This window comes from Lottia gigantea (assembly GCF_000327385.1).
Source record: "Lottia gigantea unplaced genomic scaffold LOTGIsca_48, whole genome shotgun sequence".
In the NCBI taxonomy this organism is placed as follows: domain Eukaryota; kingdom Metazoa; phylum Mollusca; class Gastropoda; family Lottiidae; genus Lottia; species Lottia gigantea.
In genome coordinates, this window is record NW_008709663.1 from 339437 (window position 1) to 365914 (window position 26478).

Here is a 26478-nt window from a genome sequence, read left to right on the forward strand (position 1 = left end):
AGGATGTCGAGTTGATAAACTTAAATACCAAATGAACATTATTGGGTATCTATGAAGTTGACAAGTTAACATTCGCTTCCAGCAGATGCTGATATTGCTAACTAACTCGACATTCTGTTCACTTCTGAGTTTTATATTATCTTATTCTCTTCCAGTTCAACCTATGAGCATTCCATTACTGCAACTTAACACCATACACCATTACCCTGTGGTATATTACTTGCCCCTCTGAACAATCAAGACTGGCTTCAGGCCTGGCTGTGAGTTTATTGGGTTTATTGTCCCATTGCAACAAGGTGCTTTTCTTGTTTAAGTTTGGGCAACTACAAGGACTGGCCAAGCTCTTAACTCTTGATCTCAACTGTTTTATATTTCAGAGTCCAGAACTGAAGTTACTATGGCAGAAATGTAGTGTGGAGAAAACAGTTATCAGTGGTACTACAAGTCAAGTTATTTTAGAACTAGTCCTCAATAAATCACTAGAGTATGGTTATGTATATCAGAGTTTAATAAATATAGTTCCTTCAGCTAGGTAGGTTAAGTTTTACCAACTGGACATTATTAACTATGTGGACTCCCTAAGTGGAAAATATCGACATTGTGAACTGTCTGAAAGACCATCTTCAAAATATCAAGCTTTTACAAACTTTGCACTTATACCTTAAACCTACTCATCTTCAAAACTATTTCAAACCTCGTACTTATACCTTAAACCTACTCATCTTCAAAACTATTTCAAACCTCGTACTTATACCTTAAACCTACTCATCTTCAAAACTATTTCAAACCTCGTACTTATACCTTAAACCTACTCATCTTCAAAACTATTTCAAACCTCGTACTTATATCTTAAACCTACTCATCTTCAAAACTATTTCAAACCTCGTACTTATACCTTAAACCTACTCATCTTCAAAACTATTTCAAACCTCGTACTTATACCTTAAACCTACTCATCTTCAAAACTATTTCAAACCTCGTACTTATACCTTAAACCTACTCATCTTCAAAACTATTTCAAACCTCGTACTTATACCTTAAACCTACTCATCTTCAAAACTATTTCAAACCTCGTACTTATATCTTGACTGCAATAGCCACCTTTCTAGTTTCAAAGAAGTTTGTAAATGTAGCAATATTGTTAGATTGTAGGCTAGCGAATACGGCCAATCAGAGTACTTGACAGAAAGTCTTTAAACAATAAGCCATAATGTTTACAGTTTTTCTGTCAAGGACTCTAATAGGCTGTATTCTCTGGTGAACAATCCAATCAAACCGCAGCATTTGTGATACAAGAAAAATGGAGTCTAAAAGTTTGCCAAATTGACAACTAAAATACCCAGTAAACATTATTAGCTTTGTGGACTCCCTAAAAGTTTGCCAAGTTGACTAATCTAAATACCAAATATACATTTTTAGTGAGGAGGACTCTCAAATAGACACGCGGACTCACTTAAACATTCAAATAAAAAGGCAATTTTCATTTGAAACAAATATCAGTATATGAAATTAAATATTTGGAATACTTAGGCCGCTACCAGGCAAATTATTCCTGTCTCCAACGTTTTACGCATGCGTTTAATAATTCCATTTCTTAATATAAAAGAATTTTTTATACACTCTATTACACAACTGAGGAAGGGTGCTTGTTTACCTGTTACCCGAAACGTTTTGTGGAAATACAATCTTCTTATAATCAACATCTCTGCCTTAGTCAGTTATTGGGGGAACATTTACTGCAAATTAAATATTTGCGAAATCAAATCGTAAAGATCTGTAATTTATTGTCATATTATCCTGTATTTTTAATTCACAAGATGATCACATGTTTTTACATGTGAAATGCGTTTTATAAAAATTGAAAAAAGTGTGATTTAACTCAGAAAAATAGCATCATTAGTTATATTTCTATTTTATTTCTGAAAACCTATTACATTAGAAAATACATTAGCTGGTTGATTCTACATGTTTTTTAACGAGTTTTTTCTTAAATAGAAAACTAATGGCAGAGTTCGATAATTATTTTCATAATTGAAATCAACAAATCTATTCTTTCTAAATATATTTCTGAATTATATGTAATAATAATAATGAAATCTTTATTTAAGTCGGTCAGAATCAGAACCAATACACAAGGACATGATCTTGTCTAATATTCAACCCATGGGGACAAACATAGACTCTTTATTTTACATGGGTCAGAATTAGGCCCAATACAAAAGGACATGATCTAATATTCAACCCATGGGGACAAACATAGACTCTTTATTTTACATGGGTCAGAATTAGGTCCAATACACAAGGACATGATCTAATATTCAACCCATGGAGACAAACATAGACTCTTTATTTTACATGGGTCAGATTTAGAACCAATACACCAAGGTGACATGGTCCTGTCTTACATTCAGTCCATGGAGACAAACATAGACTCTTTATTTTACATGAGTCAGAATTAGGTCCAATACACAAGGACATGATCGTGTCTAACATTCAGCCCTTAGAGGCAAACATAGACTCTTTATTTTACATGGGTCAGATTTAGAACCAATACACCAAAGTGACATGGTCCTGTCTAACATTCAGTCCTTGGAGACAAACATAGACTCTTTATTTTACATGGGTCAGAATCAGAACCAATACACAAGGACATGATCTTGTCTAATATTCAACCCATTGAGACAAACATAGACTCTTTATTTTACATGGGTCAGATTAGGCTCAATACACAAGGACGTGATCCTGTCTAACATTCAGTCCATGAGGACAATATAATGAATGAATAATAAAATAGAAATAAATTATATGTAGACTACAGATTGAATTTCACTATTTCAATATCCAACTGCTGTATCTTTTATAGATAAAGACTGCTTGACAACTCAAAATCGTAAAAAAAAAATTGGCGAATGTCGCTGTCCTGGCAAAATTTCCCTCATTTCACATTGCATGGCATTGTCTATTTCATTAGCTCATCGTGAAGTCCCTATTGAAGATTTTCAAATGAAACAACAGGTTTAAACCAAACACATTTGTCCGTAAAGTTTTGTATATATATGAGAATTAACAATAACTTTCATTATAGATTTAAATATCCATTTGTAACATCAGTATTGTTTAAACCTATTATTTGAACCCTTTGTGTGATACTTGACCAAAACCCCCCTCATCCAACTCAACAACATTAAAATATGCCAAGAATTTTCATGTTTTGATAATGATCAAGAGATTTACTCTGCCATTTATTCTATCATTTATTCTGCCATTTATTCTATCATTTATTCAATCATTTATTCTGCCATTTATTCTATCATTTATTCAATCATTTATTCTACAATTTATTCTACCATTTCTTCTATAATTTATTCTACCATTTATTCCACCATTTATTCTACCGTTTATTCTACCATTTATTCTACCATTTATTCTACCATTTATTCCATCATTTATTCCACCATTTATTCTACCGTTTATTCTATCATTTATTCTATAATTTATTCTACCATTTATCCCACTATTTATTCCACAATTTATCCCACCATTTATTATATCATTTATTCCACAATTTATTCATTCATTTATTCCACAATTTATTCTGCCTTTTTTTCTACCGTTTATTCTACCATTTATTCTATCATTTATTCTACCATTTATTCCACCATTTATTCTACCGTTTATTCTTTCATTTATTCTATAATTTATTCTACCATTTATCCCACCATTTATTCTACCATTTCTTCTATAATTTATTCTACCATTTATTCCACCATTTATTCTACCGTTTATTCTACCATTTATTCCACCGTTTATTCTACCGTTTATTCTATCATTTATTCTATAATTTATTCTACCATTTATCCCACCATTTATTCCACAATTTATTCTACCATTTATTATATCATTTATTCCACAATTTATTCATTCATTTATTCCACAATTTATTCTGCCTTTTTTTCTACCTTTTATTCTACCATTTATTCTATCATTTATTCTACCATTTATTCCACCATTTATTCTACCGTTTATTCTTTCATTTATTCTATAATTTATTCTACCATTTATCCCACCATTTATTCCACAATTTATTCTACCATTTATTCCATCATTTATTCTACCATTTATTCTGTCATTTATTCTATCATTTATTCCATCAGTTATTCTATCATTTATTCTGTCATTTATTCTATCATTTATTCCATCATTTATTGTATCATTTATTGTATCATTTATTCTATCATTTATTCCATCATTTATTCCACCATTTATTCTATCATTTATTCTATCATTTATTCTACCATTTATTATATCATTTATTTGGTCATTTATTCTGTCATTTATTCTATCATTTATTCCATCATTTATTCTATCATTTATTCCATCATTTATTCTACCATTTATTCTATCATTTATTCTATCATTTATTCTACCATTTATTCTATCATTTATTCTATCATTTATTCTACCATTTATTCTACCATTTATTCTATCATTTATTCCACCATTTATTCTATCATTTATTCTACCATTTATTATATCATTTATTTCACCATTTATTCCATCATTTATTTCGCCATTTATTCTATCATTTATTGTATCATTTATTCCACCATTAATTCCACCATTTATTCCACCATTTATTCCAGGAATCTGTATGGAATTGTGTCGACGTTGACCCAGTTACTAACTATACAAGCTATAGACCGTGACTCTACATCTTCAAAATATACCTGTCCATTTTCTATCAGGTAAGAAATCATTAATTCTATTAATATTGTGATAGTTGGACAGAACTGTGTGTGTATAGATATTGACTATAATGTAGAAATATTTTTTTGCCCTGGCAAAATTTCCTTCATTGCACACTGTATGGGGTGGTAAGTTTATTCCAAACTGGAGGAGAAGAATAAATACATAACTCTATATCTTATGACATAGCTGGATCTCTTAGTAAGTTGGATGCTTTCTGGCTAACTTGAAGTCCTTGGGTTTGATTCTGGCATAGGTCAAGATAATACCTGCATAATACTGCATGTTTTCTGTCTTTATTTGCCAGTGGCATCCTTCATGTTATTTAAATCATGCTGTTATTCCTAAGGCACAATATATTGCTATTTCTCAGATCTTTTCAATACTAGAAAGTGTATTTGTGCAGTTTATAAGGAAAACGAGCTTTCAACCTTCAGGAATGTTTCTAGAATGTTTCTAAGATGTTTTGTTTCATAATTCAAAAAGCTCAGGCTGATTATACATATTGTTCTTTTGATAAATAACTAATTCTTCTCTAAAACATTTCTTGTTAATTTTTTTACATGATGTTTAACAGAAATTTTAGTTTACAGTTGTCTTGTTTTTACCTGTTATATTCAACATTACTTTTTTGTGAACTGTTGAAAATAAAATAACAGATCACAATATTATGGAATACTACTCCTGAGTTTTATTGTACACAATGTTTCAACAATTTACATTGTCATCATCAGTTTATATGGTATACTACTCCTGAGTTTTATTGTACACAACGTTTCAACAATTTACATTGTAATCATTAGTTTATATGATATACTACCACTGAGTTTTATTGTACACAATGTTTCAACAATTTACATTGTCATCATTAGTTTATATGATATACTACCACTGAGTTTTATTGTACACAATGTTTCAACAATTTACATTGTTATCATCAGGTGAAATGAGCAGGTATAACACAATGGGGTATATATATATATAGTAGATTGGAACAGAGGTTATCAGATGAGATGGTTGATAAAAGCCAAGGGATATAACTACAAGTTACAGGTTATTCTAACCAATGATAAACTGGTCTATTCACTTAATACAATATCAATATAATACTGTCTCACTGTAAGTGGTAATACTTTTACTTGTCTGTATATCATATCTTAATACTTGGTGCTGGTGAATCATACATAGGTGAACACCAAACTTATTAGATTTGTTTTCAGAAGCACATTTTTCTTTTTTTTGAAGAAGCTGAATTAATTTGATTTTTTAAATACCCCATTATTATCAAAACCATTGTTTGTTAATCCCTTTAAATCTTATTACAATAATAGTGTTAAGGTGAAATGAGAATTTAACTCATAGAAAGCACAGGCCTAGGTCCGAAGCTTATTCATTTACTAGTGCTGGTTAGCTTAGTAATTTGCTTGTTTTGCTAGTTTCAACAATGATCAAAAATAAATATTATTGAAAGATAATATGTTTTGTGTTGACCAATCGTTTATGTGTAATTCATTTGGTACGTTGTATCATCGTTTAACTTCGACCCGCCATTGCAAACTCGGTTGAAGTTGCGGTTGACAACCCTCCTCCTCCCCCTCTTCCACCGTTTTTTAACTGTTATGATTTTGTATTTTCATTGTTTTTTAATTATTTTATGGCGCATAGTAGGTTTATTAAGCCCAACTAGTTTATGATATTGTTTATAAATCATTATGATTTATTGTTTATTTAATTGTTGTTTGTTTATTATGCTATTTTTTCATTCCTTCGTCATTTTAAATAAATGGCATTATCACACTCTGGGTGAGGAAAGGGAGACCACAAATGTTTTTACTTGTCCTGTGCAAAAAAAAAAAAAAAGCTGTTTTGTTTAAATGTTCTTTTACCCACTGGAACTATATGAAAAATAAAAAAGGGGACCTAAAAGTATGGATTTGTTGGACCATAGTCCATTTTGTCTGAGAACCAAAGGCAGAAATAACATTGCTCATTAGCAACACTTACAGGTGTTATTATCATTGTAGAGCTCAAATATTTAAATTTTATTTATAAAATGACTATTTATCAGGACAAGAGTAAATATTTGGTTTGAGTTCTATATAGTGCATGATAGCTTTAAGTTATAATCTTGTTGATTAACCCTGACCTGTAGTGAGTTATTTTTTCAATACTGAGTTCTTTTGCGATAGTGAGTAAAGTATTCTTAACCCTCTCATTAGAACCTAAACAAATCAGTTTATATTTGAAATTCAACTAAGAAGCAGTATTTTTTTTACTCTCATACCCCTGATAATTATAAAGTGATTATTCATATTTGTTCTTTTCTTTTTTATCTGAACAATATCTAAAAACTAAAAATAAGATTGGGAAAATGGCTTCCATTTCTTAAGGTGCGGTCATTTTTACTTTGTGGATATTATTTTCTGTTGTCATCTTGATAGTTGTTACTGGGTAACTGGTCTATCTCCATTACTCCCCAGTCAGACACCTTTTACTACAATCTCTATTCATAAAAAACCAAGTCTTTCCTTCCATTCAAGATATTTTACCCATAAAAACTGTCAAATTGATGTAGAAAAACCAGGTTATATTTTTAGTGGGTCATTAAGGAAGGTTTCAAACAGACCTTCTGATAGGTTTTTAAAGATGGCTGTTCCTTCTTTTTCTGGAATAACACACAGGCCATTTTCGTAACTTTGTAGTGTTCTGTTTCTATATTATGTTAAGTTTACTGGTACTTATTGAAATAAAACTTTTGTCCCAAATAAGCTTTCTTAATGAGTCATCATCATCATCAATCATCATTACTTTCATATTCATCATTAAATCATTAACATCATCAATGTTATCATTCATCAAAATTATCATCGTCAGTATCAATTAGCATCATAATCATAATCCATCATCATCAACAGCATTATCAACATCATTATAATCATTAATCAATAATCATCATCAAGAAACCATCATCATCATCATCATCAATATCAATGATCTTCAATAACATCATCATCGATCAACATCAGCATAGATCATCATTAACATAATCATCACTAACATAATCATCATTATCATTATCAATCAACATCAGCATAGATCATCACTAACATAATCATCACTAACATAATCATCATTATCAATCAACATCAGCATAGATCATCACTAACATAATCATCATCACCATCAATAACATCAATCATCAGCAATACTATCATCATTTTTATTTCAATGAGCTCACAGTTTTTCTAAATCTGCTGCACTTAAAATCTGATCGTCAGCCTGTAATCATATTTACCCTTACGCCATTTCTACTTAATGTAGAATTTTTACTCCAGATTTTAGTGTTGTTTGAGAATATAACTAGATTATTACAAGGCTTCTTTTTCCACTCGATCAAGAATGGAGTTTTATTTCTCACTTTTTTCCGATGCTAAACGAGATTAAACAACCAAACTTTTAAGTTGCGTGTCAAGTTTTAGAATCTGATGAGAAATTGAAAATCTCTTGACAAAACTTATTGATATGAAATCTCAACTTGTATGGTTTACTATCTTCTGATGAGATCAATGATTAGAGATAAATATCATGGGGGATTTCATTCAGGATTTTTTTCATCTTTTGAGGTTTTTTTTTCTAAGTCACAGACTTTTATGCACTTACTTACAGTACTTGAAAGTCAAACAAAACAGAAGAAAATTATAAAATAAGTGCTAGTAGGTCAAGAAGTGATTTGGTTTTTCTTAACAGAATAATAATAATAATAGATAAATCCTAACCATTAACTAAAATCAAAGTCGAATGTCAGTGAGAGATGAGACAGACCTGAAGTTCAGAAAAGTGTTATAACTGTGTTCCAAGCATACTGTCTGCAGAATTGTTCTTGGTTAAATTCTTGACAACAGTGTCATCATGGATAACATTTTTTATTTCTTTCTATTATTGACCAAGTTTACTCACATTTTCCTTAACATTTTACAACTGAATCCTAGTTTATAAGGATAACAACTGAGGTATAAAGGATCTGTCTTGGTGAAACCTCAATGATTACAAGGATAACAACTGAAGTTCCAAGAATCCTGTCTACCAGTTTGTTTTCGATCAAATCTGTTATTAAAAGGATAACTAAGAATTAAATAGTTTTATGTCAAACCTCTTGGCAATGATTATAAGGGTATAATAACATGAGATAATAACATGGAGTATAGGAACCTGTCCAAAAGTTGGTCTTCTTTCCTGAGACCGTATTTTACTAGATTAATAATTAAACCTTGGTCAAACCTCTTGGCAATTATTAATACAAGGACAAATTAAAGGATCCTGTCTACCAGCTGGTTCTTGGTCAACTAACAATGATCCTGTCTACCAGCTGGTTCTTGGTCAGCTAACAATGATCCTGTCTACCAGCTGGTTCTTAGTCAACTAACAATGATCCTGTCTACCAGCTTGTTCTTGGTCAACTAACAATGATCCTGTCTACCAGCTGGTTCTTGGTCAACTAACAATGATCCTGTCTACCAGCTGGTTCTTGGTCACTTAACAATGATCCTGTCTACTAGCTGGTTCTTAGTCAACTAACAATGATCTTGTCTACCAGCTTGTTCTTGGTCAACTAACAATGATCCTGTCTACCAACTGGTTCTTGGTCAACTAACAATGATCCTGTCTACCAGCTAGTTCTTGGTCAACTTATAAGGATCCTGTCTACCGGCTGGAGCTTGGTCAACTAACAAGGTTCCTGTCTACCAGCTAGTTCTTGGACAACTATCAAGGATCTTGTCTATCAGCTGGTTCTTGGTCAACTAACAAGGATCCTGTCTACTAGCTGGTTCTTAGTCAACTAACAATGATCCTGTCTATCAGCTGGTTCTTGGTCAACTAACAAGGTTCCTGTCTACCAGCTGGTTCTTGGTCAACTAACAAGGTTCCTGTCTATCAGCTGGTTCTTGGTCAACTAACAAGGTTCCTGTCTATCAGCTGGTTCTTGGTCAACTAGCAAGGTTCCTGTCTACCAGCTGGTACTTGGTCAACTAACAAGGTTCCTGTCTACCAACTGGTTCTTGGTCAACTAACAAGGATCCTTTCTATCAGCTGGTTCTTGGTAAACTTACAAGGATCCTGTCTACCAGCCAATTCTTAGTCAACTAACAATGATCCTGTCTACCAGCTGGTTCTTGGTCAAATAACAATGATCTTGTCTACCAGCTGATTCTTGGTCAACTAACAAGGATCCTTTCTACCAGCTGGAGCTTGGTCAACTAATAAGGATCCTGTCTACCAGCTGGTACCTGGTCAACTAACAATGATCCTGTCTACCAGCTGGTACCTGGTCAACTAACAATGATCTTGTCTATCAGCTGGTTCTTCGTCAACTAACAAGGATCCTTTCTACCATGGTTCTTGGTCAACTAACAATGACCCTGTCTACCAGCTGGTTCTTGGTCAACTAACAAGGATCCTGTCTACCAGCTGGTACTTGGTCAACTAACAAGGATCCTGTCTACCGGCTGGTTCTTGGTCAACTAACAATGATCCTGTCTACTAGCTGGAGCTTGATCAAATAACAAGGATCCTGTCTACCAGCTGGTACTTGGTCAAATAACAAAGATCCTATATAAAAGTTGGTCTGTAGTCAAACCTCTTGATAAATGTCTTCCTGTGACTATATTTTACAAGGATACCACCATGTAATCCTGTCTATTATTGACCAAGTTTTCTCAGATTATTCTCAAAATAAATCAATAAATTTATGATGAGATAGAATGAGAGTTAAAGTAGAAATTTATTATTTTGCACTCATACTGACTGATCGGAATTTAATGCCATTTTTTTCGTATGAGTCCAAGCAAAAATAGCGTTGCCAGAGGCTTGGAGATAAGAATTGAATGAATTAAGAAAGGAATGTGAAATCTGATGTTTAAATTTTGTCCTTAGAGAATTCAACTTTTATTGAGCATTCAGAATTGCTTATGGATTATTTTTTTTATTTAAAGTTTAATCCTACCCATATTTGTCTTTATATAGGTTAATGACCATGAACTGAGTTAAAAAGGGTGACAATTTAATATTACCCAAGGGTAAAACTTTAGTCTTTTTTCCTGCCTTCTCTGTCTTTTTTGAGACCTTGTTGGAGATATCTTGTGTGATATTTTCATATTTTTCAATCCAGTTTCCCTGTTGTCACTGATGCTGGGCATTCACAAAAATTTAGTCTTTCAGTCATTTGATTGGTCAATCACTAAAATTGATTCATAATTCATAGTTATCAACCAATCAGATTACTTTATTTCTTAAAATCTTGATTGTATCTTAGTTAAAATTTTGTGAAACAGGCCCAATTATTTAGATTTACATTTCAGATCCCTTGAAAGAAATAGAATTACAGTAAGCTTATGTTGCTGTCCTGTCATAATTTCTTTCACTGAACACTTCATAGTGTTGCCCATCTTGATTATCCAAAACTGGAGAAGAAAAATAAATATCAATAGTAAACACTGTGATATCAACCTGATATCTAATATCTTAAACCACCAGTGGCCACTGGGGTTTTGTGGGTGCCATTACCAAATTCTTGGAAACCATTCTATGGGTGGTGCCCATAGAAAAAACTTAAGAAATTAAGGCCTTGATTCTGCTGTTTATGCAATTTGATAGAATATTATTTTAATATTATTCCATCTTTGGAATATTTCCACAAAAAATTGTATTCTTGGACCCCACCCCCCTTTTTTGAGCCGCTATTGTAAACCATCATGTACTTTTAGACTGCTTTGTAGTAATCAATTTTAAGTAGACTAGATTACAATGTCTGTTTCAAGTTTTGATGTCAGAAAAACAGATTATAAAAGTAAGGAAGCGAAGAGAATATAAATTTTACGTGAGACATCCTTATTTCACAACTTACTGATTTTAATAAGTCAAGTACAATCGTTTAGTTGCTGGTAAACTATGATATTTAGGCTATGAGGCCACTAGGCTTAGGTCACGAATTTTAGGTCAATTGTAATACGAAAAACACAGTAACTCTTAAAGGTATACTGCCTCTTTTTTTAACCTTGTCCAAAATGAGTCTTTGTTCATCAGAGGACTGAAAACTATACAAGAGAATCCCTCTATAATCTAATAAATACATAAAACTAAGTAATTTTGAAACACGCTGAGAAGTGTAGAGATTCTATTCTTTAGGTTTTAAAGTCAATAAGAGTATCTATTCATCAGTGAGAATTTAAATTCTATGTTTGAAGGTAGGCTATTCCAAAGACTGGATCCCTTCAAACTTAAACTGTATTTGGTAAGAGAAAGTTGTGTCTTCATCAATGAGAATTTAAATTCTATGTTCATTCTAAGAGAGGTAGTAATTGTTTAAAGCCACCAGACTTATGATGTGTTTATAAGTTATTATCAAACATTGTTTTATGATTTATGACCTAACTATATTTAAGTCTGGATTTATTCAAGACTATCTCTGTTTATGTCTGTTATTTCTTAACAAATTGGACAAATATGGAAATGGTTCATTTTTCATTCTTTATTAAGTCAAGTAGAATTATTGAGACATAAATCAACACAGAGAAAGTTCTGGATAAATATTTTGATAGTGATCTCAATAGTAGCGGAGCCAAAGGAGGGGGCAAAGGGTGCAGCTGCCCGACTCGCAGCCCGAAAAGCTTGCTCATAACTAGGTTAGAAATTGGGGCAATCTCAGATATTCCCCTCCTCGAATGTAAATCTGACTCCACCACTGAATCTCCATATTTTAGGGCCTGGTTATATTTGGCAAAACGTATAGAAATATAATTTGAAATGTTAGAAATGGAGTGGGGGTAAAATTTGAGTGTACCCTCACTGGCACCACTACTGGCTATATCTTTCTCAGCCTTCACACCCCTGGAGCAATCAACTGGAACTTTCACACCCCCAAAAATTTGTTTCATCCACATTTCCAGCATGTGATGATGTGAGATGCTCTCTCAATTCAAAATAAATTTTTCTCCTACACCAGTTGGCCACATCCTTTACACCCTAAGCCCACACCGCAAGGGGGCTACACCATTCTTGTTACAGGTTATCTTCTCAAATCACGATAACACAGTAGAGGTATGGTAAAACTAGCTTTAGAAGTTATTAGGGCTGGGCGATATTGGTTCAAGTTGATATTACGATATCAAGCATTAATATATCGCGTTATTTTTTAAGTTTGTTTTTTACTGCTTTTTGAAAGAAAAATTATGATATAGAAATTTTAAATGTAACATAAAACAATAAATAGCTCTTGAAACACCCCAGTCTTAAATATCATGTTTCAACTATTAAGTTACTTGTTATAAGTATGTAGATGATCTTATCTCCACAAAAATTTTACGATATATCATGATAATTACCAAATATCACAATATGGAGATATTTTGGTATTTTTTAATCAGGCAATATTATTAACAATATAAATTCCTATCAGTGTTTATCGTGGTACTGGTATATCACCGAGCCCTAGAAGTTATCACACATTCTTATAATTTAGATTATTTCTCCATTTTCTCCTCGTAATGCTACAGTGATTTGAAAGTCCTTAAAAACAAATTTCTAAATGACATTTAAATTTCCTTCTCCTTATAGCATGCTAGAGTAAGTTTAAACCTGCTTCACTATTACTGGTACATCTATCATTGAGTGGTCTATCATGACAGTCTCTAGTTTCAATAAATCTTCTACCTTGCACTCAGATTCTATTAATTTCTTCTTCCTTTTACAAAATTACAACACTTTCTTTTCCGGGTTCAACGCATTTTGGTTTTTTCGTTGCTAAATAACCACAAAAGGACTGAAATTCAAATATTCAATTCTGTTATCAAAGGAACTGCATTAGGCTTATCTTAGATTACAAATGTGTTTCTTTTTCAAAGAATTTAAAACACTTTATATTCTGATTTCTCAAAATAAAAAAAGCAAATTAAATTTCCCTAGTAATGATGATGTCATATCAGCTGTGAATCGACTTTTTTCTTAACATTCATCTGGACCTTTACACTTTTTTTTGGGGACATTTGATGTGTCACAGTCAGTCACATGCTGTAAAAAATAAAAACTTTCCAACTACACTATACACAGCCTAAATTAACATACGAGTTCAATATTTGGGGATATCATGCTGATTTGATTTTGGGACACATACAAAAACAGGTTGAAAACCATTAATCTAGAACTTGCAGCACCACTGACAAAAGTGTGTAAACCTGAAAGGGACTGTGTAGAATTTTTTTACATGTTTTAACTGCTGTATTCAAAATAATATTATACTAGTTGTATCAATACTATACTGTATTTACTGTTCAGTCTTCATTAAATTAAATGATTCTAATGAATTTTTCATGTTTTTAATCACGTTTGTCATGAAATCCTTTGAACTGGGACAGAAATATTAGAAAACAGAATGAGACCTTATCAATTAGTTGATATGTTGTAACTAAAGCTTGGAATCAAAGTCGTTTGATCTTTTTATGATGATTGTAAAATTATAGAAATGGCTTTTACTGTTTGATATTGGCTTCTATAATGATGATTATTCATAGACGTCTGTCATTTCTCAATAGAATTCTAACTGTCCTTTCACTAAGAATAAGAAATTTGAAAGTGTTTCAATATTCTTTCTATGTCTTTGAGTCCACTCTGAAAGGTTGCCAAGTGACAAATGTTCCTATAATTGCTTGATGTGGTCTTCAAAGGTGGGCAACTGCAACAGGTTCATTGTTCTTTCAATGCCTTTTGGATCAGGTATGAAAGTTCTATAGATGAAATAAGGATGCTTTCTCTTCCAGAAATTACAACTAAAAATGTTCCCTTTAGCCTACATTTTGGACTGAAAATCCCCCCATATGTTATAAATTGTACATCTTAAAGATCCTCAACTTTGATAAAGAAATATGGTTATACTCCTGCTTTGACAAGTCCTTAAATGGAATTAAGCAATTGTCTAGGATATATCAACACAGCTTTATGGAACATCGACGTCGTCCTCAGTCACATAATGAAATTGACTGTATTCGTTAAAGCATGGTTTGAAATATAAATGTCATTCCAGTCGAAATTAGCCAATGAAAAAAACATACATTCAGCTATCTAGACAACACAATGTGAATTCAAATGGCCATAACACGACAGAATAAAAAGTTAGATATATTTATAAGAGATTGTCTGAAGAAACAGTGTTTGTAAGATTCTGTTGACTGGCCTAAAGTGATTATATTTACGCCTCGGTGAAAACATTATCTGTGTCTGCCACATTCACGTTTGATTTCATTCTGTGGGTGGGGGACAAAGTCTTCTGTAACACTGTTAGAATCTGGAGAAGTTCTTCAGTGTTACTAAATCTGAAGTAGTGACAGTTATTTCAAAAATAATAGAAAATGACATTGAAGACTTATTCCACATGGATAACAACAGGGGTTCTAGAGGATCGTGTTTACTAGCAGGTCCTAGACTGAACTTCTTGTCCAAGCACTGGAAGCCGCGGTGGCTTAGTGAGTTCGGCGCTTTCTTGCTAACCCAAAGGTCCAGGGTTCAATCCTGACATAGGTCAATAATTTCTGATTTTTCAACCGGTTTCCCACTGTCAGTGATGCGGGTAAGAGGGTCTAGTTGTTCTACAAATAACACAATCATGTCAAATTAAATGTGGGGTGTTGTTTAATGATTAATTAATTACCTGAGTATCAATTATATTTTAATTATCACAACTTCACATCTAGTCCTTTTGAGATAATTATATACTTCGTTATTGATGGAGATGGCTAGGAACCAGGCCTCGTATTCTCGAAATGACCTTACCTAGTGTTGAAACGGTTAGTGGATTTTACGAACCGGGTAATCGTCTGCAATAACCGTTTGTTACCCGATTAATCCCGGTTAATTATTTGGTGTAGGTCTCCAGCACCAACATTCTCAAGACCAATTCTAGGAAATTCATTTTGTGTCTCCCCACCTGGGAGGGCTATTTAAGATTTTGTAATTATGAGTTAATTAACCACTTTATTTTGACTGTCTAACGAGGTGATTAGTCACTGTATATAGAATAATAATAACCTGTAGTTCACCAGTTAATAATACTGTCTTTCAGTCAGTTCTCACGCCTGGTTCACTATAGTACATTTTATTACATATCATTTAATATCTTCCATATTTTATTGGATTATTAGGTTTCAAATGGCTGAGAGCAGAAATTGTTACATTTTTCTTAAGATGTTGTTCGGTAATTGAAAATACATCTTCATAATGTTGAGCTATGTTACGTACTACATCTAATACCTTGACTTTGTTAGACACTTTTCTATGGATATTGTTTGGTCATTGAAAGTACATCTTCATAATGTTGAGCTATGTTACGTACTACATCTAATACCTTGACATCCTTAGATACTTTTGTAAAGACGTTCGGTAATTGAAAATACATCTTCATAATGTTGAGCTATGTTACGTACTACATCTAATACCTTGACTTCGTTAGACACTTTTCTATGGATATTGTTCGGTCATTGAAAGTACATCTTCATAATGTTGAGCTATGTTACGTACTACATCTAATACCTTGGCTTCATTAGACACTTTTCTTAATGTTGTTCGGTAATTGAAAATACATCTTCATAATGTTGAGCTATGTTATGTACTTCATCTAATACCTTGACTTCGTTAGACACTTTTCTATGGATGTTGTTCGGTAATCTAAAGTACATCTCCACAATTTGAAGATATATTACAAATAGCTCAACAAATCTGACCGAACCCATTTTGGCAGATGTGATCTATGCCAAATTGGTATTTTTATTCTCATGAAAGTTCTTAAAAACTAGCGATCCAAAAATGATCAACTCCCATAAAATGTGACCCTATGTGTCTGGGACTTAATCCTGCCAATATCACATCAGTATATCATGTCCGGAGTACAGGTAAGGCCAGATTTGTTTTCGCTGTATTACAAACTAATACCTTGACATCGTTAAACACTTTTCTTATATCACAGATGTTTGTGAATATAGAGATGAATTGAATTGTAATCTAGCAAATACAGCCAATCATGGTCTTCAACAATAAGCCATAATGTTTACATTCTTTCTGTCAAGGGCTCTCTGATTGGCTGTATTCCTTAGCATACAATCCAATCAAATCCCTATACTATATTCCATGAAATAGTAAAGGAGAGTGTAAACTCATTTCATTTTTATTGACATCAATGGAAAACTAAAATCCACTTTACTTTACAATATTAATAAAAAAATTGATCTATTATTGGCCATTGGACAATTCGTGTTTTTATAAAGCTAGTATACATTCCATTCCAACATGATAATTAAAATAACAATCAACCAATATTCATTAACTAAAACTATTTTGATATTAGTAGGTCTACACTATTAAATACACATGATATTCAACTGTATTAGGGAATGATTTGTGTTGGAAATATTTTGTTAATAGTAGACATGGGCTTGACTCCTATCAGAGTGTTTGGTATAATTTAGTACTTGTTAATCCCAACTGGAATATGAGTTAAGGGCTAGTGTTATTATTTAGATATATGTAGACTCATATTTCAATACTTTTAATCTTTAATAAAAGATCTTCACACCAACCATTTCTTCTCATTGTGTTAAGGGAGTTGGAGAGGGACGCAAATGAGTTATATGACAGAAAGGAAGTGGTGTAAGTAATATTTTAAAACATAGAATGAAAGAAAGGGGAAAATTCCAAAATAGTACATTAAGCTGAAGAAAAATTCCTATCATGAAATAAAGCATAAAAAGAGATTTGTAGTCCATATTTCATTTTAACCTACAACTTTATAAATACAGAATGAGCTCATATTTCAAAGAAACATAAAATATGAGATGGAAACTGAAAAAAAAAGGATAAAAAAAAAAAATGAATTCCGAAAAACATTAAATTTTTCAGATGAAAATTTTAAAACTTTTTAGAAAAAAAAATACAAATGAAAAAGATTAACCTCAAATATCACTGGATTTATTATCCTATAAATTTTTAAAAAAGTAAAAAAAATGATAAAAATTTACCTTAATAAACCTTCATTCATATAATTTCACACTTAAACGCAAATGTTCCACACAAATTTTAGCCCCGAAATTATCCAGAATCACAATTTACAATCACAAGTGCCCCGCGATATACAACACAATAACAGTCAATACGATAGTTAACTCTTCTTTATCAAAGTCAGAAAAAACTATCCATAAATATCTATAAGTAAAGAGTTAAGAAGATTACCAGAGGAAATCTTACAAATAGTAATGCAGATTAGTTATCAGTCAAGTTACGGAAACAGTCTCACAGATATTATGTAGAAATCACAAAAACTGTCGTGCAAGTTTACTATAGAAATCGTTGAAACTGTCCTGCAGATGATCTTGTAATTGGCTAAACTGTCCCACAATGAAACTATAGATCACAACACTGTCCTGCAGAAAATGTTGAAATTATGAAAAACAATTCTGCAGATAATCTGAAAATCACAAAAATAGTTTCACAGTTAAATTATAGAATCACAAACACTTTCTGACAGATAATCTAAAAATGATTAAAACTGCTAATAATGTGTTAAAGTCATTAAAACAGTTTTTAAGATTCCACGTGAATACTTGATAGAAGAATATTAATTATAGTTGATGACAAGTATTTCACACTAGAGTTAAGAGAATGAAGAATGTTCCTTAACCACTAACTTGTGGCCAATGTACAAAGTTTTTCTAGTATTGGAAAACTATCGACTGTTCAGCTTGACACGCTATTAGCTGACAACTACTTAATGGTAAAAAATCATCGAGCACCCATATCACACCACTGAATATCACTTATTGACATTTGATCAAACCCCCTCGTAACATAGTAACATCAACACTTACACCATACAGTCGTAAATCTTGCCGAGATTTAGTCCCGAGGAACTGATTTTCAGACAAGATAGTCAACAGATTCTCTATATGAAACCCAGATTATATTCCTCAGAGATGTTGATTTGGTTGTTTTATTTACCAGTCATGTCTGACTAGAGCTCTAGACTGTTGACTTGACAGTATTTACCAGTCATGTCTGACTGAGCTCTAGACTGTTGATTTGACTGTATTTACCAGTCATGTCTGACTAAAGCTCTAGAATGTTGATTTGACAGTATTTACCAGTCATGTCTGACTAGAGCTCTAGACTGTTGATTTGACTGTATTTACCAGTCATGTCTGACTAGAGCTCTAGAATGTTGATTTGACAGTATTTACCAGTCATGTCTGACTAGAGCTCTAGACTGTTGATTTGACAGTATTTACCAGTCATGACTGACTAGAGCTCTAGACTGTTGATTTGACTGTATTTACCTGTCATGTCTTACTAGAGTTCTAGACTGTTAATTTGTCACATCTGACTATAGATTTAGATTTTGATTTGACAGTATTTACCAGTCATGTCTGACTAGAGTTCTAGATTTGTTGCTTTGTCATGTCTGACTAGAGCTCTAGACTGTTGATTTGACAGTATTTACCAGTCATGTCTGACTAGAGCTCTAGACTGTTGATTTGGTTGTATTTACCAGTCATGTCTGACTAGAGCTCTAGACTGTTGATTTGACAGTATTTACCAGTCATGTCTGACTAGAGTTCTAGACTGTTGATTTGGTTGTATTTACCAGTCATGACTGAATAGAGCTCTAGACTGTTGATTTGGTTGTATTTACCAGTCATGACTGAATAGAGCTCTAGACTGTTGATTTGGTTGTATTTACCAGGCATGTCTGACTAGAGCTCTAGACTGTTGATTTGGTTGTATTTACCAGTCATGACTGAATAGAGCTCTAGACTGTTGATTTGGTTGTATTTACCAGTCATGTCTGACTAGAGCTCTAGACTGTTGATTTGACAGTATTTACCAGTCATGTCTGACTAGAGTTCTAGATTTGTTGCCTTGTCATGTATGACTAGAGCTCTAGACTGTTGACTTGACAGTATTAACCAGTCATGTCTTTCTGGAGTTTTAACTGTTTCTATAAATTTGGTGAGTATTTTAATAAATGACTATAGAGTAAAACTGATTGTAAAATGACATGTCTGTTGTAATTTATAATGTTATAAGAGTTAGTGTCTATATTTTCAAGGTGTGACATTTGGTCTATTGTATATCAATATTTACTGCTCTGATCTTTAAAAGGATCTGGCATATATTTATTAGAATTGTTCATCAAAGGTAATAATTATAGTTTTCATAAAGCAGATTTATATTTCTAATATCAGAAAGGGTTAATTTTAACTTTGTGCTGAATTTATGAAAAAATTACACCAAAATCTACTGTCTCTTACCTTAACTGTAATTTTAACAAAATTCATGCTCTATATTTTCAACGCCAAAACTTTTTCAAAGGTGTAAATAAGCTTTTCGATTTTTGGTTGTTGTTTAAAAATACTGCTCGTATGATGGAGCTTATTTTCAGCATCTTGTTAAGTTGTCTCAATATTTGTTCTACCAGCTGATAGAGCTCAGTTTCAGCTATCTGTAAAGTTGACGTAATATTTACTCTACTAGCTGATCAAGCTTAATTACAGCTATACGTATAGTTGTCTTTATATTTACTGTTTCAATTTTAGCTTTTTCACCTATCTGAATATTTGCTTTTCTGACAGATGGAGCTTAATTTCAGCTTTGTAACTCATTTTCAATATCAAAATCCTATGTCCATTTTGACAACAATTCAATTCACAGTGACAGTTTAGACTCTTGGTACGTCAAAAGAGTAGTGGCTATTGCAGTCAAGGTATACGAGGAAGTTTGTGAAGATGGTTCTCTCCATGTCTGAACTGTGTTCAATAATTTTATTTGCAATCACAGCCAACATTATAACATCACCTGAATACCAGATATAATCTTTTGACAAATAGATATATTATTCAGAAACAAAAATTGTTTTTGTCGCAAAACAAAAATACTGAAATAAGACTGTAAAAATTAAAGTAAATGTATTCTAGAATTATTCAGTATTAGTCTAGAAAAGATGTTTAACCATTATTTTTGGTCATAAAATGAGTTTTTATCTGAGTAATTGGAAAGTGTATGTAATTTGTGAAATTATATCAGTGAAAAAGATTATTATTAATGATTTAATCAGACAGATACATTTTATAATGATAGAGGTGAATACAGGAATGAATCATATACATAATTCCACTTATTTGCGTTACAAACAGAGGTCTGGGGGTCTTCGTGGCTTTGGGATGAATCAACTCATCTCAACCAACCATCTCAAAATGATTTTATCAAATGCAACTGCAAATCGCAGATTCTGACAACTTAGTGCAACAAAGGAGAACTGCTGGTTCCTCAATTTTCAGTCATCATTGCCCTCAGTATTGCAATGAGTTTGACTTGCTTCAGTTGCTCTCAGATTTGATCAGTTTTTGCTACCAGGTATGTTCCAACTGTCCTGGTAAACTTTCCATGTTGAAGATCTATCAGATGCCTTTGTTTCCTTATGATGCAGTTATTAAAGTATTTTTTTTTTAAATCTAATGAGCCAAACTGTGTAGTTTCAAATTCTTGTATTATTTAATGAATTCAGCTGTCCTTTTCTTTAAGGATGTTCACCATTGTAAGTGTTATAAACTTTGTAACTGCCAAAACCTCGATGGAAGATCCAGTGTTAAAAAGATCAGCTGGTCATGGAAATTGTATAGATATTAGAAACTTTTCACAAGTATTTAACTCTCAGTGCTAATATGATTCTATTATGTGTTAAATCCACACAAAGCCTCTTTCCTTTGTTAGGTTTATCAACAATGTGTATGGGGATATTCAAAGGCGAAATTCTGTTTTTATACTTATATAAAAATGATTATATTTTTATTATGGGCACATAAAACTCCATTTCAATTTCATTTTCTGATAATTATCTTGTTGTATGAAATTGACTTCTCTGAACTTATTTCAGCTCTTGCATTATTGGCTTGTTATACTATAGGGTTGTTTCCTTGTTGCAAGGATGATTATGTAGTCAGTAAGTTTTCTTCTGGTGGACCTACTTCTCTTTCTTTCATTATTGCAAATTTACCAGCTAGTACAACAGCACTATTGTGATTTTACAGGGTTCACAAACCTGTAAATAATTTGTTAATCTTTCATTACATAAAGTAGCCTTCTTTAGAAATGGCCAATCAGTTACTTGAGATGTGAAATCATGCAGTTTCCAAGATATTTCAGATCTTAAGAATAAATTCTGTGTCCTTGAATAACTTATTATTAACCAAATTTCTTTATTGCATGGTTATTTGACTCTTTTCATATATATCACATTGATTTTTATAAAATATTAGCCTTTGAATTGAGTTCTATGATTTGGAAAGGCATATATTGGTTTTCTCTTTGTAATTTCCCCATTAAATTTCTTCAGTCTGTAGTAAAATTGTCTTTATTGAAGGGCAAAAGATAGAAAAATTAGTGAATTTTAAATTGTTGTATTTTATGATAATTTTTTGTATTATTTGATATATTATTAACTCAATCCAACTATATCATTATTGTCATTTTAGTTTTTAAGATAGTTTTCATAACATTTTTTGATTATTGGTTTTCTTTGTTCAAGGATGACAGGGGGAAGTTTCTAGTTGGTTATTAGTTTAAATATGGTATTAAATGGGCAGGTTCACTATCCCTTTGACCAATTGTACTATAGTCTCTGAAACAGGAAGTTTTAACTAAGCTAATTAGTAATAGTGTCCACAGCTCTTCAAATCCACGTGAGTCCAGAATTATCCACGTTAGAAGATAGAAGACTTAGCTTTTCTTGAGATATAAATACATATATAGCTTTTCTTGAGACATAAATACATATATAGCTTTTCTTGAGATATAAATACATATATAGCTTTTCTTGAGATATAAATACATATATAGCTTTTCTTGAGACATAAATACATATATAGCTTTTCTTGAGACATAAATACATATATAGCTTTTCTTGAGACATAAATACATATATAGCTTTTCTTGAGATATAAATACATATATAGCTTTTCTTGAGACATAAATACTATATAGCTTTTCTTGAGACATAAATACATATATAGAAATAGAAAGTGAAGTTGAAGTATATTTGAAGGAGTTATGCAATCTCTGTGCACTTCTAATACTTCTTCAGACTATTCAAATATATTCAAGGCTTATATAGTGTCAAACCTGATACTGGATTTGATATCTAAAATGCGTTCTTGACAAAAAATTAGTTCTGTCAAAGCATTCTGCATATTCAGGGTTTAGTTTAGTTTAGTTCCAAAAAAAATATTGTCAGCCAATTTGATTCAATTGTATGATTTTAAATTTCCAAATCACTCGGATCATAATGGATATTTATATCAGAAACTTATCTAAATAGTTTCTGTGACTCCATTCTGTAGAATCAGAGTACATCAGTTTTACTAGTTCCTGATTATTTTGGTCAATGAGCAGGAATTCCAGACTATGGAATTGATATCTAGAATGTTGAGCGCATGATCTGTTTGTGACAACTTTCTGTAAAATCAAGGTACAGTTTTACTAGTTCTAAGCCTGATTATTTTATTCAATTTGAGATATGTATGATTTTTTCAAAATCACTCAGATCATGGTGCATTTCTATATCTTATATAAATAGTTTCTGTGACACTATTCTGTAGAATCAGAGTACATCAGTTTTACTAGTTCCAAACCTGATTATTTCAGCCAATTTGATTCAGAATGGAGTTTCTGATTTTACATTTCAAATCAAGATAGTTCCATGAAAGTCTGATAATCCAAGATTTTAATACTTTACCCTAACAACATTATTGCAGCCAATTTGATTTAGAATGAAATATACAAGTACTAGAATCTAAAATTATAAAGTTTCCGAGTCAATTTGCTTTAGGAGAAATAACAAGAGGAGAAATATCATCTAAATCAAATCACCAATATAAAGAGGCAACCAATATCGTGAAATGATATAAAAATATCAATGAGTTATATTAAAGTGGAAGATAGCAAACATATAAAATAAATATCTTCTATGATTTGTTGTAATTCATTTATCTATTTTATTTATTATTTTATTATCTTTGTGTCTTTTGCTAGTTCGAAACTTTCTACTTCACTTCTGACAGTTACATTATCCTTGATGATTGTCGAACTGTCAGAATCCTGCCGACTCTAACCTAGCCTCTGGTAGATAGAATCCTGCTGACTCTAACCTAGCCTCTGGTAGATAGAATCCTGCCGACTCTAACCTAGCCTCTGGTAGATAGAATCCTGCTGACTCTAACCTAGCCTCTGGTAGATAGAATCTTGCTGACTCTAACCTAGCCTCTGGTAGATAGAATCTTGCTGACTCTTACCGAGCCTCTGGTAGATAGAATCCTGCTGACTCTAACCTAGCCTCTGGTAGATAGAATCCTGCTGACTCTAACCTAGCCTCTGGTAGATAGAATCTTGCTGACTCTAACCTAGCCTCTGGTAGATAGAATCCTGCTGACTCTAACCTAGCCTCTGGTAGATAGAATCTTGCCGACTCTAACCTAGCCTCTGGTAGATAGAATCTTGCTGACTCTAACCTAGCCTCTGGTAGATAGAATCCTGCTGACCCTTACCTAGCCTCTGGTAAATAGAATCCTGCTGACTCTAACCTAGCCTCTGGTAGATAGAATCTTGCTGAATCTTACCTAGCCTCTGCTAGATAGAATCTTGCTGAATCTTACCAAGCCTCTGCTAGATAGAATCTTGCTGACTCTAACCTAGCCTCTGGTAGATAGAATCCTGCTGACTCTTACCAAGCCTCTGGTAGATAGAATCCTGCTGACTCTAACCTAGCCTCTGGTAGATAGAATCTTGCTGAATCTTACCTAGCCTCTGCTAGATAGAATCTTGCTGAATCTTACCAAGCCTCTGCTAGATAGAATCTTGCTGACTCTAACCTAGCCTCTGGTAGATAGAATCTTGCTGACTCTAACCTAGCCTCTGGTAGATAGAATCTTGCTGACTCTAACCTAGCCTCTGGTAGATAGAATCTTGCTGACTCTTACCAAGCCTCTGCTAGATAGAATCTTGCTAAATCTTACCTAGCCTCTGGTAGATAGAATCTTGCTAAATCTTACCTAGCCTCTGCTAGATAGAATCTTGCTAAATCTTACCTAGCCTCTGCTAGATAGAATCTTGCTAAATCTTACCTAGCCTCTGCTAGATAGAATCTTGCTGACTCTAACCTAGCCTCTGCTAGATAGAATCTTGCTGAATCTTACCTAGTCTCTGCTGGATAGAATCTTGCTGAATCTTACCTAGCCTCTGGTAGATAGAATCTTGCTGAATCTTACCTAGCCTCTGGTAGATAGAATCTTGCTAAATCTTACCTAGCCTCTGGTAGATAGAATCTTGCTGAATCTTACCTAGCCTCTGGTAGATAGAATCTTGCTGAATCTTACCAAGCCTCTGGTAGATAGAATCCTGCTGACTCTAACCTAGCCTCTGGTAGATAGAATCTTGCTGAATCTTACCTAGCCTCTGCTAGATAGAATCTTGCTGAATCTTACCAAGCCTCTGCTAGATAGAATCTTGCTGACTCTAACCTAGCCTCTGGTAGATAGAATCTTGCTGACTCTTACCTAGCCTCTGGTAGATAGAATCTTGCTGACTCTAACCTAGCCTCTGCTAGATAGAATCTTGCTGACTCTTACCTAGCCTCTGCTAGATAGAATCTTGCTGAATCTTACCTAGCCTCTGGTAGATAGAATCTTGCTGAATCTTACCTAGCCTCTGCTAGATAGAATCTTGCTGAATCTTACCTAGCCTCTGCTAGATAGAATCTTGCTGAATCTTACCTAGCCTCTGCTAGATAGAATCTTGCTGAATCTTACCTAGCCTCTGGTAGATAGAATCTTGCTGACTCTTACCAAGCCTCTGCTAGATAGAATCTTGCTAAATCTTACCTAGCCTCTGCTAGATAGAATCTTGCTGAATCTTACCTAGTCTCTGCTGGATAGAATCTTGCTGAATCTTACCTAGCCTCTGCTAGATAGAATCTTGCTGAATATTACCTAGCCTCTGCTAGATAGAATCTCGCTGAATTTTACATAGCCTCTGCTAGATAGAATCTTGCTGAATCTTATGTAGCCTAGAATCTTGCTGAATCTTACCTAGCCTCTGCTAGATAGAATCTTGCTGAATCTTACCTAGCCTCTGCTAGATAGAATCTTGCTGAATCTTACCTAGTCTCTGACAGTTGTCATTTAGCTAGAAATTTGCTGACTCTTACCAGTCTGTGAAATGCTATTGTTGACAGTTGTTGAATAACTAGAAACTAGCTGACTCTAACTTAGTCTCTGTTATCCATGCTAGCCATATTATCAAAGTTGCTACAAGCTAGAAACTTCAAGAAGTCAAGGTTCTGGCTATCAGAGACTAGGTAAGAGTCAGCAAGTTTCTATCTAGCTGACAACAGTAAACAGTAACTATCAGAGGCTAAGAGCTATTAGGTTTCAAGCTAGCTGACAATGGTGAAAATAGTCATTATGAAACAACTCAGTGACCAGATAAGAATCATCAAGTTTCGGACTATTATTAGAATAAGAAAACCATCAGTAAAGTGATGAGATGGTAGAAATGGACTAAATGACTGACCGAGGCTGATTATTAACGGGTAAAGTTAGTATGTAGTGGTAATAAATGAGGTAGAATGAGAGAAGAGGATTACTTATTTGA

The 26478-nt window shown here is 32.9% G+C and overlaps 1 protein-coding gene across 1 annotated transcript; it reads right to left on the minus strand.

Moving 5' to 3' along the window:
• Window positions 1-3918: 3918 nt before the first annotated feature.
• On the minus strand, window positions 3919-7432 carry LOTGIDRAFT_164889 (hypothetical protein; the record flags this gene model as incomplete). The annotated part of the gene is made up of 2 exons (XM_009061402.1): window positions 3919-4647; window positions 7373-7432. 2 exons carry the CDS (start codon window positions 7430-7432, stop codon window positions 3919-3921), a joined length of 789 nt encoding a protein of 262 aa, XP_009059650.1.
• Between the last annotated feature and the right edge of the window lie 19046 nt (window positions 7433-26478).